General features: G+C 37.4%; 1 protein-coding gene across 1 annotated transcript; it reads right to left on the bottom strand.

The window, feature by feature from the left end:
* Positions 1–379: 379 nt before the first annotated feature.
* On the bottom strand, positions 380–18,999 carry LOC143892455 (ras-related protein RABC2a-like). The gene is made up of 6 exons (XM_077397078.1): positions 18,666–18,999; positions 15,966–16,034; positions 12,311–12,376; positions 9,015–9,136; positions 3,239–3,367; positions 380–767 (listed from the first exon to the last, which is right to left on the bottom strand). The coding sequence occupies exons 1-6, from the start codon at positions 18,802–18,804 to the stop codon at positions 657–659; spliced, it is 636 nt and encodes a 211-aa protein (XP_077253193.1). The 5' UTR covers positions 18,805–18,999; the 3' UTR covers positions 380–656.
* Between the last annotated feature and the right edge of the window lie 202 nt (positions 19,000–19,201).

The raw sequence follows: 19,201 nt of genomic DNA, 5'->3' as shown, positions 1-19,201 counted from the left end.
ACAACAAAATTATATTACCAGAAGTTAGGATCGCATGGTTGGCGAGATTTTCTGGGCTATAGGAAATCTAAAGCAAGGCCTATCAAATGGACAGTTCAGATCATTCCAAAGGTAGAACTAACTATGGTAGGGCAGGTGTGCCTGAGTGCCTCCATTTTGATTAAAAAGGACAATCCTGAGATTTTAAAAATGTCGCAATATTTTCAATTTTATCATTTACTGTGAAAATTTTAAAAATATGGCAATAATTTATTTTATATTTTTATTAAATTATACATTTTTGTAACAAAAAATAATTATTATCCCAAGTCCCCAGAGATGTACACTACCCAAAAAATTTCCCCAGGCCCTACAGAAGTACTCCTTGTGCCAAGAAGTATAGCCCATAAAACTTTGGGAACCTGTTGAGAGAAAACATTCATATACAATCCTGCTTACAGAAGCATTCACCACCAATTCTGATACTGACACCAACATCATCAAAAAGAAAAAAGAAGATTTCACCAATGAAAAAGAAATTTACACAACCCCAATTCCCAGATTGAAATTAACATGAACAAGGAACGTTTTCACAAATACAATCATGTTTAAAGATATGACCATCAGTTGCCGCTTTGATTAGTTGTTGGGTCTCTACGGGGGCCACAACATGTTATCTATGAGCAACAACTGCCTCCAGGAGTTACATTTTGTTCTTGGTTTTGTTTCAAAATGTTCCTCTTCACAATTGTAGATCCTTCCTCCAATAGGCTAGGAACACCCATTATCTGTGTAAATCAGCATCAATTGTAATTCCATCATAAATATATACTGTGATTAATGAAATTAAGAAAGTTTTTTTTGGAACAGATTAATAAAAAATCTGAAGTTTTGGCCTTCTGATAGATCATCCAAAATATGAAAAGTGAAATAGCATTTGGAAAAATCCAGTCACATTTACTGATGTTAGTAGCATCTATGCAACTGAATAAATGAAGGTGAATAAAGACCCTGAATTTTGCTGGGAACATCTATTAAGATAATTTGAGAAACGAAAGCAGTACCATGCATGAGCCCTTAATTAGATTTAGGGTTGGGAGGGGAAGGGCACACGTTTCTTTGGTAGACCTCTGGATAGGGGAGTCTTTGTCGTGTCATGCATTCCCAGACCTTTCTGTCATGCAACTGATAGAGGGGTGAGAGTCTTGGACTATTTGGGGGTAGAGATGGGGGTGGTGTGGCATCTAAGACTTAGGAGAGACTAAAAAATAGTGAAATTGAGAATCTATCCCATATCCTTTCATTATTAGGATCCCAGTATTGCTCAGCTTATGCTCATGACGAAAGAGTTTGGACCCCTAACATCGACGGTTCTTTTTCTGTTCATTCTTTTTTTATAGGTTGGAAAGCTTGAAGGAAAATCTCAAGAATTTGGTGAGTACCGACCCCCTCGAATCATGGTGGCAACTAAAAGGATTGATACTTGTGAGCGGTTGAAGAGGAAAAAGATTGCACTTGCCAACAGATGCATCTTTTGCAAGGAAGACGAAGAAACATTGGATCACGTGTTATTACATTGTAATTTCTCCTTCAGGGTGTGGAGGGCGATCATTAGAAGCTTTGGAATGGTAAGGTTGTTCCACAAATTGATAAGTATCATTTGATCTTATATGGAACATTTGGAGGGAAAGAAACAACCACATTTTTTAAGAAAAGGAGAAGAGATTGGAGAGGATAATAACGGACGTCAAAATCAATCTTATAGTGTGTGTGCGCGCGCGCGCGTTGGGGGGGAGAGGGAGTAATTCCATGTTAGAGGCATATTCCATGGAGGAAATCTAAAGAAACTAGAAGGCAATCATTTGGGAAAGAGAGATAAAGGAAACACTGAATCAGAGCCCACCATTGATGGGTTGAATTAAATTTAATTTTGATGGCAGCATCAAAGGGAACCCGGGCCGTGCCGGTATCTCTGTCATGTTCCGCAATAACACCGGACACACTATCTATTCATTCTTCGGACTAGTCGGGATTTGTGGCTTTAATGATGCTTCAGCAAGAGCCCTCCTTTGGGGGATAAAATGATTTGTCAAAGGTAGGCATCATCTTCCCTTGATTATCAAAGTTGATTCTACAAACGTCATACCATGGGCTAGTTGCAAGGTGCTAGGAATATGGAACCCAGCAAATATTATCACTAAAATCCGGGACCCCTGCCAAATCCAAAACCCAAAGTTCTCACATATGAGATGGTCAGAAAATGAATCCGCTCATCGGTTTGCAAAGGAAGAAGTGGAGCGAAAGACCATGGAGGGTCATGACCATTATAAAGACTGTTTTGCTTGGGGTATTTAAGGAGAAGTTGGCTGCTGCTATTACTTTATTGCTTGCTGTAGCAGCGATTCAGCATGACAATTCCATACAAAGTTGGTAGGGTAATCAGGTATGCTGCCACATGGTAGTGGTCAACGTTTTTTTCTTCTTTGGACCACTAGATATAGTGAAATAAATATGTGGGACACCTTGTCCCCACTGTTTGTATATGGAGTTAGAATCCCCCCTTAGTTACCCGATGCACGTGGTTAACAAGTGATTACGTGCATCCGTAGGGATTAGTCCCGCCCTAAAAAAGCGGTAGGGGATACCCTATGTCATCAAAAAAAATATATTCACAGCCCTGTGTAAACATACAGTGAGGCCTCTTGATGCAGGAGCATATGAGCACATCATCCATGCCCACATGGCATGGATAGACCATCCCAATAGGGCCCACCAGAATTCACACCTTCACATTCCCCTTCTCATATTTAGCAGTCCTTTTTCACATAGTTAGCGGGTTTATTTTATTAGACAGCTAATATTAGATTAGTATGCTTTTCTTATAAAATTTCCTTTCTTTAGTTTCATGATTTAGAAAGTTCCTTTAATCCATCAAGTTTCTTTAGGAAATTTCCCACTGTCATCAAATTTTAGGTAGGAAGTTTATTTATTTGCTTTCTTATTTCTAAGAGAAGCACATGACAATATGGATAACATTCAGGAAGCTTATGTTGTTCTTAATTGCTGTTTTGGTTTCTTTTATCCATTGTAAGAGAAGAAGAATCCCTTATATACACGATTGTAATAAGAGAAAAGGAGTTTTGGAATTTAATGCAAAAAGTGTCTTTCGTGAAGAGATTTACTCTCACGCGTAGCCATTGGATATACTGCTAAAATAATTTTATGAAGTTTAGTAGACCGTGGAGTCAAGAGGTTGTACCTTTAAGGCAAGTTCTTCAAAGCATTCTTCTACGTTTTCTCTGGTCTTTGCACTGCATTCAAGAAATAAACATCCATATTCTTGTGCAAGAGCAGTACCCTCCTCTCTTGTCACAACCCTTTCACTTACCTGAAACATATGGACCCAAATGATTAGTGTTGCATTAGAATGAGTTGAGCACCCAACTTCCAAAAATTTCCAAAAAAAATGAATAAAAATAGTAATGACACAAAGCTCATGAATAATGTGTCCCTCACCTGGATGAAAGCATGGATTCCATAAAAATGGAGAGAACATTTCTTTTATTAGAAATAAGAAAATAATATAAATGAAGCTAAAGGATATAGGAAAAGCTCCATTAAAAAAAAGGGTATAGGAAAAGCACAAAATATCACACAACCAATAAGGAGAAAGGGATTCTGTAGATATTCAAAGAATTTAGGAGATTAAAAGACAGGAATGAAACTTTCAAAGGATAAGTTAGAAAATTGAAGAAACTTAAAAGGGTGCCCATCAATCCGGAAAAAGATGGACATTTCTGTATGCAAATACTAAAAGCCTCAAAGAAATTTTAGAAGGGCATGTTAGACAATTGAAGGAACTTAAAAGGGAGCCCATCAATCCAGATAAAGACGGAAATTTCTATATGCAGACACTAAAAGCCTCAAAGAAATACATGGCCTCCCTCGAACTCGTTGGCGGGGCATGAAACATACTTCCACAACAGGCTTCCATGACCATGAATGCTCAATGGAAACAAAACAATATGATATCCCCTTCTACTGCCATCAGAATTTATCTCCCCTTCTACTACTATCAAAATTTATCTTCATTGCACTAGGAAGGATTTTCTACAAATCCAATTCCCTCTAGAGAGCTACATTCTAATCCAGTTCGCATGCAAATGCTAGTTAGCACGGCACACACATGTATCATGTGATTCGAGTACTTTTTAGGAATTTTTAAAGCTCTTTTGCAGAGTTTCTAGTGAGGTGTCTCCAAAAATTCTAGTAAATCCAGTTTTGGGTCTAGGGCTTCGCAAGTTTCTCCGAGAAGATCTTTGACGAAGCGATTTACAGTTTTCAACAAAGAACCTTTCTCCAAAATTTATGTTTTTTATCTTGTGTGATTCCGAGATCTGTTGAAGGAGTTTCGACGATTTATCCTCCCTAAAATTTTGTCCATTTCTCCTATAGAAAAGGAATTATTCGTTTTTGCCCTGGTTGCAAGTGATTGCTAGGAAGCATATTTCAGACTGCTACAAGGGCTATTTGAAGATATTCTAAGGTCTCAAAGATGGAAAATATTGATTGTCACTTCCAAGGTGTCTGAGACTCTAGGAAATGCTCCTGCGGCTAGAAATTATGGTGATCCTATGCATATTTATGTTACTACGATGAAGCTTAATGGTTGAAACTATCTTGAATGGCCCAACCAGCCAAGATGTACATTAGTGATAGAGGGAAGCTCAGTACCTAACTTGTTTGGCGAATCAATCGAAGGAAGATGACTCAATTTAAGATAGGTGGGGATGCAAGAACTTGATGGTGATGGTGTGGTTGACCAGTTCTATGCAGCCACATATCAATAGAGGGTATCGATTCTTGAACATTGTGGAGGAGATTTGGGACAAGGCATCACAAACTTATTCTCAGAAGAATATTGCACGTGTATCAATTGACATAAAAGATTATAACTCTGCAACAAGGTGAGAAAAGTTAATCCACATGGTACTCCATGCTTCAATGTTTTGGAGAAGTTAGATCAATATCAGACATTGGAATGGAATAGTAGAAAAAATGGAGAAGTGTCGAACAAGTGGAGAAGAACCTTATCATAAAGTTTTTGGCAGGGCTGAATTCAAAAGATGACATTACTTGAATGCAAATTTTGGGGAGAGATACTCTTCCATTTCGATGATATTCACGACTTGGTCTTGAGTGAGGAATGTCGAAAGAAAAGTATGCTGTCAACTATGCAACCATCCCTCTCTAATGATCACTCGGCACTCGTTTCATAATTCACAACTACAGATACATAAAGAAAAATTATTATGTGATCAACTTTGGGAAGACTCGACATATTAGGAAGACCTTTGGAGGTTCCATGGAAGGATTTAAGGCTCAATAGTAACAATCAAAAGAGAAGATCAATTCAGTCGACAGCCAATACACTAGCCTCTGAGTCAACATCACCACCGTCATCTCATCTTGTCACTACGCTCAGCTTATATGATCCATCACCTCCATCAGATAGTTTCTCTACATCACACTTAGAGCAACTTTGTCGCCTCCATAATCAATTAGAAGAATCTATAGCCCCTTTTGCCTTTGTTCAGTCAGGTATTCATTCTGCTAATCGTGCGTCTGACGGACCCATAGTTTTAAATTTCATCCGAAATCTGAAATTTTGGATTTTGGTTGGGACCGAAACCGAAATTTCGGATTTCCCAACTTCATGTCGAAATTTCTAGAAATTCAATCAATTTTTTTTTAAAAAAAAAATTGATATTATTACGAAATTTCAGCCAAAATTACCAAAATGAATAATTAATTCTTTTCTTTTACCAGATTACGGCCAAAATTTCGGTTTCAAGCCAAAACCGAAATTTAAATCCATGGTCTGAGTAGAGATCCAGATTCATGTTGATGTTCACTAATGCAATTGAAGAGATCCATGACTGAGTAGAGAGGCATCATGTGAAGTTCCAACTAATGTGCCGCTTTGCCAACAGTGAGGCTGATTGGTTGGCTCGGATTTTTTCTTTCCTTTTTGGACTGGTTTGTTCCTGACCACTTTGGTCCCCTGGAGTTGCCTTTATTATTAATAAATCGTTGTCATTCAAAATAATCTAAGAAAACAAAAACAATAAATATGGTACAGAGAGAGTTAAATACATTATATTTTAAATTTTGGGATCATAGATAGCCATGGTCCTCTAGACTACATATACATTCAAGACTTTTAGTTTATCCTAAAAATTTTAGTGCCACAATTTTTTATTCTTCCCTTAGTATGTTATTATCAGCAATTTGACCTAAAACAAGAAATCCATGTCATATTTCTTATTGAAAGAGCTAAAAGCTAGAACAATATATAACTATATATATAGTGGAACTTCAGTACACAGCACACGTTTGCTGTGGTACTTGGTTATTTATTATGAAGTATGTGGAGATGCAAAGAATTGTGGAAGATTGTATGTGGAGATGCAAAGAATTGTGGAAGATTGCCCTCTTTATCAATTATTTACATAACTGAATGATGCATATAAGCTGTGGAGTTAGATATGTATCTAAGAATTATGTACACATGAAGTGTAAGTCACTTAGGGTTAGTTTTCTTGTGTTAATCTTTGGATTATATTATAGGGAAGTTATTGTAATTGTATTTTCAAAAGCAATATTAAGAAGAGACAAGTGATGAGGTGGGACTTGAACTTCTTCCTCCATCAATTACTGAACTTGGGTTTGTTTTTTGTGGTTTCTCCTCTTCTCCTCTCTCTTTTGCATTCTTGAATCAAATGTAATTTTGAATGGTGTTAGTAAGGGAGGATCTATGTTGCGACTTTGTCATGTGATCTGAGCTCCAGAATCAATAATCCTGGAAGGACTAGGCCCCTAGTTAATCCACCGAATTACGTTGAGAGAATCACCTTCCACAATCAGAACGTCTAAATCACCTCTCTCAACCAAACACTGTCTAATCTAACGGGCCAGAGAAGGCCCGCTTAATAGTATCGTCTGCCTTACAAATAAGACTCCCCAAGCTTTGCCAACACTGGGTTCCCAGGGCTAGACCCGTCAAAATTCAGCTTCATAAATCCTGATGTGGGAGGCACCCACTTGGGGGATGGTGTGGCTAGATTGGGAATCTGTTGCTAAATGGCATAGCTACTCTCAGATGCACCATAAAAAACCCAGTTGTTTCTTTCTTTACATATAGCCCAAACCAAGGCCAGATGAGAAAATTTTCACAACATTTGACCGCACTTGGCCCAAAAGGACAACTTCTATCCCCCGAAGAAATCCGCAATATGCTCTAGGAAGACCCATTGGGCATCAAACATATTAAACATGAAGAACCAAATCTCTCTGGCCACCTGTAGTGTATAAAGATATGGTCAACAAATTCACCTGCCTTAAGATGCAAAGCATCAGTCAATGATAAACATCATCCAGCTGTGCAAGTGATCAGCTATTAGGATTTTGTTGTGGCAGGCCGTAGAAGGGAATATGTAATGCCGTGTGTGGGTGGGTGGGTGGGGGGATTACTCTTAATCTTGTTAGCATGCAAGGAAGACGTAGTTGGCATCAGGCGTTGATAGAAAGAATAGAATACTCTCCCTCATGATCTTGTGATCCCAAATCCAAACTCTCCTATCCTCGGCATTCTTCTTGGTAAATATTGATTCTAAAGTCGCCAAGAGAAAGGTCACCCTCGCTATCTCTCTTTCGAAGAAGTTCCTGCAAAATGGGATTCTCTAGTTCACTCTATCGTTCACTCTAACACTTGAATCTTTGGCGGTCCTCTCTCGCTCCGTTGCCACAAAAAAATAGGCCTTGGAACCTCTCTTTCAGAGCCATCTCGTTGCACCACGGATCGGTCCAAAACTTAATCATATTCCATTTGCATGCTCTATTTTGAATCCCTTTTAGGAATAACAACATGCCCTTCATGATATTTATTTAGAAAATAACCAATGTATTCATATAGCAGTCGAGCGGGTTCCAACCACCAAATCGGGCACCGTAGTTCTCCTTGACCACTAGCCTCCACTTGTAGGATCTGTCCGCCCTAAATATCTACAGCTATTTACCAGGAAGAGCTCTATTCATAGCCTTAATATTCATTATGCCCAAACTCCCTAAATCTCTACAGGTATTTGCCCAAACTCCCTAAGACCTACAAACCTTCCATTAAACCAAGTGAAATATCTCTATGTTCTCAGAGTCATCGCACAGAAAGTTACTCTGCAATTGCACTAATAATGAACCTCAATATGGACAAGCAATAGATAGGAATATTAGCTAATACCACTATCATCAAAGTGATACCACCATCCAAAGAAATGATTTTTCTTCCATAAGGAGAGCAGCTTCCCTACCTTCTCAATAATTGGATCCCAAATAGCATTATGGGATATGTCGCCAAAAATTGTGAGACCCAGTTAGATGTTAGGAAGGCTGCCCGCTCTACATCCAAGAAAGCTGGTGAATTGATCCCTAACCTCCCTCACTAAGGTGAATTCCCATCAAAAAAGAATTACTGAAAGTTGATCTCCGCCTTGTAGTAGCATAGTACAACCTTCAAATTCTTGATCTTCAGTTCCTCCACTCTACTGAAAAACAAATTGTCATCCACATATTGAAGAAGCGTAATTTCCACCCATGGGGCACCCAATCTAAACCTCTCAAACAGACTGCACCTCTTGGCCTTATCAATCATTCTACTAAAAGCCTCTGCTACAATTATATTAATTCAGAGAATCCTAGAAAATACAGTCCACAAATTCATAGAAGAGCAAAGCCACCATCATTGTGTTGAAATTAACATAAGAAATCTACTATTTGTAGTAATATATAGCCAAAAATCGTAGTTCAGATCCAGTGAAAATTCTAAATGGAAGAAAGATTGGAATGTTTCCATGAGATATTCTATCAGAATTTCCTAAACCATCTCAAGTAGCATAAAACTGATATCCAGCAACATAAAGACATGTCGATATCTACCTCAACATGGGAAGGATAAAAGTTCTAACAAATTACAAAGTTACCCTATCAACTTTATTCCCAACGAGAATCTTGATGCAGTCCTGATTAGTAGAGTAGAGTTCTACTTCCTTTGCCCATACATCTGACAAATTTGTAAAGGTTTCCCGCCTTGTCACATCATAAACTAAAATGAGAATAAAATCCAGAATTAGTTAAACTTTCAATTCACTTTAAATCCAAAACTAAGAGCAAGTAAACCAGGAAGATAAAAAAAAGTAAGTTGAACAAAATTCCTGCTACTATGGATACAAAAAATACGAAAATGAGAAAGCAGTCTCCAAATGAACTAAAGAAATAAAGCCCAGAACTCCAGATTAATATTAACAAAAAAACAGCATATTTAACAGGAAGCACACTTTACACCCTTTTATTAGATTCTCACTTGCAGCTAAAACTGAATTTTCATAAGTATCAATGAAAATATAGCTTCTACGGAACTAGTTTTTCAATAATAAAGGGGCAATATTGATGATGTGCTCATGTTCATCTATTTGTTTCTATTTATGGTCTGTTCATTGTACTTACCAAGGTTCACCATTTCCCTTGGACTATATATCTCTTTGATAAAGATCAGTAAATAACAATCCTGAGTGTAGGAATATCATTGTACATAACACGGGTAATGCGGTATTTTTATTTTATTTTGAAATAGTGATTTGTATTGATTTGTATTAAATGACAAGGGAGCACCCGAGAAGGGGCAACCCAAAGAACAAAAAGAAGAAAGAAGAAACAGAGAAGAAGAAGAAAAGATACAACAAAAATAACAAAATTATATTACGGGGGAAGATGATCAAACCAGAGAATACTCTCCCTCCCAACTCCCTGCTTGGCTAACACATCCGCCTTTTCGTTTGCCGACCTCCAAACTTGATTAAAGACAATAGCCGAACCCGCAACAAAATCCTCAATTTCATCAAATAACGCCAAAAATCTCCAAGGAGGAGCTACACCACCCTTCAACCACCGAATGACATTCAATGAATCCCCTTCAACAATAATAGACTTCCCTACTCAACTTCTTGATCCCAAAATAGGCCGCTTTGACTTCCGCCTTAGAAGAATCACACACACCAATAGGACCAGAAAAAGCTCAAAGTATCTCACCAAACTCATCACGACAAAAAACCCCCACCCCCGCTGGACCCGGGTTTCCAAAACAAGCACCATCAAAGTTGATTTTCAACATTCCTAGCATCGGAGGCTCCCATCTTTGGACTATGTTAATTTTCCTCTCAGTACTAGAACACACTTCCCTCCAATGTTCCCAAAGATCAAAGGCCGATACAACAAGAAAGGATGGAAGACATCTAACCCATGATATGACCAATGCTATAATCCGCATGTACAAATAATAAGGTGATTTGGCCAAACCCTCAAACACCCTAGAGTTTCTTTCCTTCCAAACCACCCACCACGTAGCTAGCAAACACACATTCCACAATAATTTCCCTCTCTTTTTCCATGGCACAAACCCCCAAATACTCAAAAGATTCAGAATAGTCCTAGGGAAGACCCAAGTGATTCCAAACCTCAGAAAGATACATCTCCATATGATCCTGGTGAAAGAACAGTGCATGAACAAATGATCCATAGATTCCCCATCATTAAGACAAAGAGGGCAGTGATCAATTAGCAACATCCCACGGTTTCTCAAGAAGTTTGTATCATTTGACGACAAACGGCCCAACCGAAGATACTAACCCGAGGTGGGCAATGAAAATTCCATATTTTTGCTGAAAATGCGGGAACAGAAGGAGGCATCAAACCATTATAAAAAGATTTGACAGAGAAAATGCCGGATGATTCCACTGTCCATATTCTTTTGTCTTCACCCCCACGTTTTACATAGCACTTATTAAGGAGCCGCCGCAACCGAAATTCATCTTCACTTTCCCACTCAAAAAGGACTCTTCTAAAGGCAGGACACCATATCAACTTACCACCACTACGATCAAAACATTCACAAACTAACGCTTCTTTGTTAACAGCCACCCGATACAGCCTAGGGAACAAGATCCTTAACTGCTCCTCTTCACACCACACATCACTCCAAAACTTAATTCTATCACCACCATAGACCCTGAACCTCACCTTTAGATTAAAGGAGCAAGCTAATTTCAAGATATCTCTCCACGCAGTCAACCCCTTTTTCTTATATTCGTCCTTTGATTCCCACCCACCCGGAATACAGCCATACTTACTACAAATCACCTTAGCCCATAAATTAGACTGCTCTTCCCCAAATCTCCACGACCATTTCCCCAATAAGGCATGGTTAAAATCCCTAAACCTCCTAATGCCCAAACCTCCAAACTTTATAGGTACACATACATCCCTCCAGTTTACCAAAGAGATGCCTTTCTTCTCCTCATTCCCACCCCACAAAAATCTACACTGGTATTTTTATTTTCCTTTTTTTACTCTTTGCCCCTCTTAAGGTCTGTCATGTTCCATAAATCCAATCGAGGACATGTGGTTGCCAGTAGAGATTATCCAAGCATGAAATGGATATTAGCGGGCACTTGGTCGAAATATTTATTTTATTTCCTTGCTTATTTGAGTAATTTTTCCTTGATTTTTGGCTCTAAACAGTTTAGTTGATTACAGATTATATGATATGTCACCATCCGTGGGTTGTTTCTTTTTTGAAGAACTAAACTAGAAATTGTTTAAGAAATATGGCATGTTATTACTATTTTGAAAAATGAACGAAAACCCATTTTGGGAGCTTCTTTGAAACAGAAGTGCGCTTCTTTGAGAAACAGAAGTGCCCTTCCACTTAATAAATTTCTAGCAGTGACTTGTAATAGAGTCAGTGAAGATATTTTGAATACTAACTCAACCCACTTCTGTCTGTGGAGGGAAGGTTGCCTATCATATTTACTCTATTTAATTTGAGACTGAATACCGTTTCTTACTTAATAAACATCGTTTATGAACCTAGCAATAAGAATGAAAGGGAAAAGCATACTTGATAACACAACAGTCAAACATGTGTTTCCCATAATTTCAATTTGCAGGTGCATAAAATAGCTTCATATAAGACATCACAATAAATGAATTAATAAATAATGACTATCATGGTGTTTGTCAATTATCCTTTTAATAGTTCATTTAAAAGAAGACATTTTTGAATTTGCTAGCTCTTGAAACAACATCAACATGCAAATATCTGAAACAGACCTACACAATGAATACATGTAAAAGTTGAGCACTATTAATACATTCTCAATAAACAAATTAGAAGAAAATGTGTATTTCCATAGAAGAATATCGAGAAAATGAAATATCGTACCAAGAATGATCCCTTGTGCACCTCTATAGTAAGAACTAGTTAATGTTCTGAACCTCTCCTGTCCAGCTGCAAGATCAACATGATAATTTTATGTCCACCAAAAACTTAACTGGCATTTCAGGTTTATAAAACACCTATTTTAGTTTCCAGTTTCCACTAAGTTATTCATACAAATGGTGGACAAACTATTTATCCCTATCACATATTTCAATAGGTAACAAATTCAGAACATGGAAAAATAAAAACATTATAAGAAATGAAAGAGAATACAAAAAGAAACTTAAAAGCCTATATTTGATTTTAAAAAACCAATATCATAAGGCTAGACACAAATCGATAAAAGTTTCAACCATATAAGCAAGAGATGTTAATTGCCGTTAAGTAGATATTGTAAATAAGAGAAAACTAAGGAAAAAGAATATGCACAGCAGTCGAAGTTCCGTTTACTTGGCACATCAAAAACTTTTATTGATGGTAACATAAGCACAGAAACTAAGAGAAAGTTGACCACTTAAGAATTCTAAAGATATTGGCAAAAGAAAAAAGACTTTAATGGGCTTGCATATGTTTAATTGATTCTAAAGTAATCCACAACAGTCATGATTTACCTCTTTGATTCTTCTAATCCCCAAGCCCCCAACTTTAATGGGCTTGCAGACGTTTTCCCACTTCACCAGAGGAAAACCTTTTTTCTCATCTGAACCCCTTTTACGTGCCTAATTGGCCGTAACGGAAATAAACAAAGAGAAAATAGAAAGAGAAGGGAAGGGAGGTTGATTCGAGGCAACCGGACCTCCTAGTGGTTCAAATCGAGAGGAACCATAACTCTCCTACAAAGTTTCCTTTGCTGTAGAATTCTTTTCTTCTTCATTCCATTGAAATACAAACTTAAATACAAGCATAAAGGCAGTCTTACATCACTATCCCACTAACCCACTAACCCAGTTACATAACACATAGGAAATAACTAACATCCACAACCTTAAACCCATAACCACATAATTATTAACCAAAATCTAACTAACCCCACTAACATACACATATCATTCCTCCCCCCTTAGAAACGACCTTGCCCTCAAGATCGAATTATTGAATTAAACACTTTAATCCACCAGGGTCCCATATCTTAATGGTCGCGATCTCTTGAACTCTACATTCAAAATTTGTTGGGATCAAAATTGAAACCCGAATTGAAACGATGAAACGACCAAATAGGTCAGCAAAGATGGTCCTTGACAATGCGTTCAACTGAATCACCTTCATCACCATCAATTCTCGTATTTTTCTTCACTAAAAGATCAACATTGTCACGATTAAACTTTTCATCTTCATGGATTTCTTTGATCGCCTTGTTAATTTTCTCCAAGCCCTCCAAAAATCGCCGATGATCTTCCATCATTTTCAAAACCAATGCCTTGATCTCCTACAGATCTTCATGTATGGACTCCCAGAACTCTGAAGAAGCATCCATGGCGCAAGATCGATGGCTCTGATACCAATTTGTTACGTGCCTAATTGGCCGTAACGGAAATAAACAAAGAGAAAATAGAAAGAGAAAGGAAGGGAGGTTGATTCGAGGCAACCTGACCTCCTAGTGGTTCAAATCGAGAGGAACCATGACTCTCCTACAAAGTTTCCTTTGCTGTAGAATTCTTTTCTTCTTCATTCCATTGAAATACAAACTTAAATACAAGCATAAATGTAGTTTTACATCACTACCCCACTAACCCACTTACATAACACATAGGAAATAACTAACATCCACAACCTTAACCCATAACCACATAATTAATAACCACAATCTAACTAACCCCACTAACATGCACATATCAACCCCTCATAGAAATCTTCTCTGGATCTGCTCAATCCAGTTAACAACGCTCATGGGACAATTGAATAAAGACAGAAAGTAGATGAGGACCGCCTTAACAAGAGTAACTCTTCCATCTCCCCACACCAGATTCCTTTCCCATGTATCTAATCTTTTCTCAATCCTCACTACTATAGCGTCCCAAAAAGGTTTCTTGGATCTACGCCCTAGAGGATTTGAAAATCCTGAAATTCTCAGGATTATTTCAGGATTTTGTCGTTTTATCAAAAAATTGCTATATTCTGAAAATATCAGAGATATTTGTTACAGACTCCCACATGAGGAAATTGAATGTTTTTAGTGCTCTCCATTCGCAAAGGATCTGTTTAGATGTATGAATTTCCCATGGGTATTAACTCCGGCATGGCAATAAACGGCATGGAAACAAACATTAACAATTCCTCCATTTTATGGTAGTTTATGCTTCTGATTCTATTGTGCTTAGATTGGGTTTAATGATGGTTATTACAAGGGTTCTATGCCGGCACCATGAGTTTAAGATGTATATAATTGTCAACTGTCAATTGAGAACAAGAGCAGCCACTGCTAAAGTAATATGAATCAAGATAGCACCTCAACAACACTCTTGCACAAGCTAGTGCATAGATACCAATCATGCTGAGATTGCATTTCATCACTTTACAAAGGTCTACACTCTACACAATGAAAGCTTGGAATGACCGTTAAGTTCATGTGTTTATTAAAATAGGATGAGGGTACCACTCAAAAAAATTAAAATAAGATGAGGGTTCATTCTAACGACAACACTTTTTATCTACCAAAAATAAGAAAAGCTTGCAAATGTTTTCTATTGTTTCTCTTGGTAAGTAGGCATCCATAGGCAATGAAAACTTGTAAAGTGGTATGTCTTACATGTCTTTCTATTTCTTTCTATGTAACATGAGATGCAGCCTAAATATCTTTCCCATTTCTTTGTAGTTCAATCTATTTCTTTCTAAGCAACATGAGATAGGGCCCACATATCTGTCCCATTTATTTGCATATAGCATGAGGTATGGGCCACTACTCGCATATCTTTCCCATTTCTTTTTATAAAATACGATATTAGCCAACATATTTATTTCGATAAGATGAGGCATGCACAAATTTGCTTTCCGTAGTTTTTTTTAGAAATGGTAAGCATCCATTTTGGGCTCATAAATTTTTATAATAAAAATGATTTTTTGATCTATGATCTCTGTTTCTACAAGTTTGACTAGAATATGCCATTTTGGAAACCCAAAATTGTGTCCAAACTTGGAAAAAACGTATAAATGGAAGGGATTGCTCTTTTTCTCCCCCTCGTGCCATTTGCTTCTAGACCAATAAGATAGGGGTTAAGCCAAAGCTTTCCATTTTTGGCCAATGAAAGAGAACAAGCTTGTTTTTAGACCTACTTAAAGAGTGCTTTCCTCAATTTATTCACTGAAAATCTTATTATGTTAAATTGAATGACAAGTGCATTATGAAACTCACGTTTATCCATGCTCCAATTTATGGCAAGATCATATTTCCCTGAGTATCATAAAATGCCTTCTTTTACTTGACTATCCTTTCAAGATTTATCATTTTAAAATCATTTTACAATCAAATAATAATAGTCTCGCAACAGGATCTTGTGTAACCAAATTTGACCCCAGAATTTCCATAAAGATGTGACAATTGAAAAAAAAAAATTGAATGGTAGGACAACTGATAAAATATGAATAATGGAAAAAATTTATAAGAAAGAGAACCTCATAACAGAATATACCAGACAGGTATAAACACTTAATAGAAAATTACCAGTGTCCCAAATGGTAAGCTTCAGTCTTTTCCCACCAATATTGAGCAGCTTGATCTTAAAATCCACACCTAAAGGTAGTCGATATAAAACCATAAACCAGTTAGAAAAGCAAAACCAATGGAGAGGTTATCAACTAGATACATTTTTCTCAGTAGCAAATACGATCACAATAAGATGGTACATTTGTGGATGCACATTTGAAGGTCCAACAGTTACGAAGGATTTTCCAAGCCTACGTAAAGGGGAGAAGTTGTTGGAATCATGGGCACAGAGCCGAAAAAGAGAGGGAGGGGGAATATTGGTAACATCAGCAGTGAGGTCTGACAACCTCAAAAATTTGTGAAAATGACCCAACTTATTTGCTTACAGGGGAATTTTCCTGAACCATATGGGAGAAGATATGGTTATAAGTTTAGAAGGCTTGTGTTTGAGTTGACAAGAGTTTTAAGTAGATTTTGTCCATAAAAAAAGTAGGTTTAAATTTCTATCGAAATCGACATGAACCGATCAAAATGTTTCTATTTCCATCCCTACCGAAACACATATCAAAACTGAAATGCATATCAAAACAAAAACCATAATTATATTAGTGGTATACTATGCCAATATATATTAGATAATTATATCAATGTTTCAAAATGTGGATGTAGGTCAGAACGCGACCAACCAATGGTCTGACTACTCAGTTTATGCGGCTATGTACTCAATTGAAGCAGTCATAACTCAAGAGAGTAAAAGGAATTTTAATTGACTTTGTAGGGAAAAACTTGGACGTAGACAAGAACACAGCCAGGGTAAAAGTGAGTCGACTTGGGGGAGTCCACGACAAGTTGACGCGGGGGAGTTTTGAAATTGGGAATTATATCAGTATGAATTTAGTGTAGAATGTAGTGTATGTATTATGCATAAATATTTATATATATTTCATGTGAAATCTAGTATGTACAGAATTATCAAACATGCGCGACAATGCATGTCACTAGGTGTTTGATGTTGTCAACCCATTATGAGTGATTTTTTTGCTTATGAGATAGTTTTTTCAGTGTGTTTTGTGCTTATTCTAGCACTTCCTAGTTTCATCTTAATTGTCCATCATTTTCATATGTTTGTAGACATTTTTCATTATTTTACGAGATTTCCATCAAAACTTCCATCCGAAAGCAACATGTTTTCGTTTCCTTCACAACTGGAATGCATACCGAAGCCAAAACCTGAAACCTTGGCAGGATATTGCTGGGATGCGTATGCATGGCTTTAAAGTTCCCCCAAAAATCGGCATGAATCGACCGAAATGTTTCTATTTCAATCCCGAAACACATATCGAAACTAAAAATCATATCACATAAGTAGAGAACATAGGAGAAAAAGAGGAAGAATATGAACAATGAATGACTAGGCCAAGCATGATAGAAGTGGCTATGGACCAGATGAAGGCCTAACAATTTCGGGAAAAGGAACTGTTGGGACCCAGGTAGAACTCACCCTTAACAGCTAGCCTTTAAGGGGAGGGTGCCCAAGGCCTTATAAGCCCGTCCAAATCTTCTTACTTTGCCGATGTAGGATCTTTGCTTTTGTGTGGAACCCCCATCAAGAACAACTTTCTCTCTCCTTAAAAAGTAATTAGCGATGAGGCTAGGTTACACTCAAAATATTTTGAATAAATCAAGAAGAAAGCTTTGGAACCTCATTACTAATGTACGCTAGTAAAAAGATTGCAGTGCAAGAGATGATTGATAAGCCCAAGCTCGAAGACAAGAAGCGTGCAAAGGTGTGCAAAAAATTCAATGATCCAAGAAACACAGTGAATTAATGTGAGCTGTTTGAGAGTAAAACAGTAATTTGATTTTTTTTTTCCCATTTCGGCGGCACATTTCAGCTTGGTTAAAACATGTGAAACAGGACAGATTTTAGTACTGTTTTGGTTGGTTGTTGCATCCCGTTTTCCTTACCGAGGCAAGACATTCTACATGTTCCTACTAGACTAAAATCGCACTGTTGGGGATATAGCAAAGTAATTGACCTTGCAACTCAAAACACCAACAACAAAGCAGGTGATTGTAGTCCTAACAAGAAGCAAACATGCAATGATTTAAGGGGAAAATAGCTCAATGACTCCCAATGAAAGAGCCCAAAAAACAACCACCTAATTAGCTGTTAATTGAAACATCCCCAACTCTTTTATAGCCCTCAAATATCAGATACTCGACCAATTCCGCTTCCCTCGATAAGTGCCAGTTTGTTTTAGATTATGGAAACCGATTGTGGAGTGCCCAACCGATTATTGGACTCAAATTTACTGGAATTTTCGGTCCAATAATCGGTTGGGAACTCCACCATCGGTTGTCATAATCTAAAACAAACAGGGCCTTAGTGATAACCCAAACCTCCCATTATTACAACAAATGCAGCTTACATGTTTACAGACAAAAACACAGTGTTCAGGATTGTTCATGAACCAGAATCTCAAATCAACCTAATTTCTATGTCCAAATCAAAAAAAAAATAAAAAAATAAAAAAAAATTGCATTAAATCAAGCCATGAAATGAATTACTTGCCAAAATAGCTAGTTGGTTTGGCCTCAAGTCTAAACTACCAAATCAAGCACTTAAGATTATTACAAATCAGCCAAACAAAATTATAAAAGAAAAAAAAGGCTATGTTCCAAAAAGAAAGAAAAAAAAAAGAGCTGCATATATACCAATGGTAGGTGAGAGATCATCCAAGGCATTAGAGATGAAGCTAACAAGTATACTGCTCTTCCCAACACCCGAATCACCGATCAACAAGATCTTAAAAGATAAATCATAGCCACCCCCATGCCCAGAAGACGAACCCATTTTGATAATGACAACCCCTTTTCCTTCTCTTCTTCTTTCTCTCTAACCAGGGTTGGTGGTCGAGGGTGGTGTTTGTCAAGGTAGTCGGAAAAGAAAAGAAAATAAAATAAAAGGTGGTTTTGGCATCTGGTTCGAAAGAAAAGGAAAAGGCAAAGGAGGACAAATGGATGCTTTTCTTAGACACATCGGCTACTGTTTCCCCTTAATCGCACGCCTTCTGTCTAAAGCAGCTAGTAATAAAACCTTTGGCTTTTCTTCTATGTCGCTTTCGAAAGAATATTTTTGAAACCGAAAGGAATGGGTGTACTTATCAAATACGTTATTGGAGAATATTTATTGTATAGCTTAGTTAAATTAGAATTTAAGGAAGTGGGAGACAAACGGGCGAGGAATCGCT

Source organism: Tasmannia lanceolata, unplaced genomic scaffold (assembly GCF_043159265.1).
Source record: "Tasmannia lanceolata isolate RefF3 unplaced genomic scaffold, GAP_Taslan_0.1 ptg000015l, whole genome shotgun sequence".
Lineage (NCBI taxonomy): Eukaryota > Viridiplantae > Streptophyta > Magnoliopsida > Canellales > Winteraceae > Tasmannia > Tasmannia lanceolata.
The sequence above is the reverse complement of the archived record's forward strand: the minus strand, read 5'-3'. Positions and strand labels throughout refer to the sequence as shown.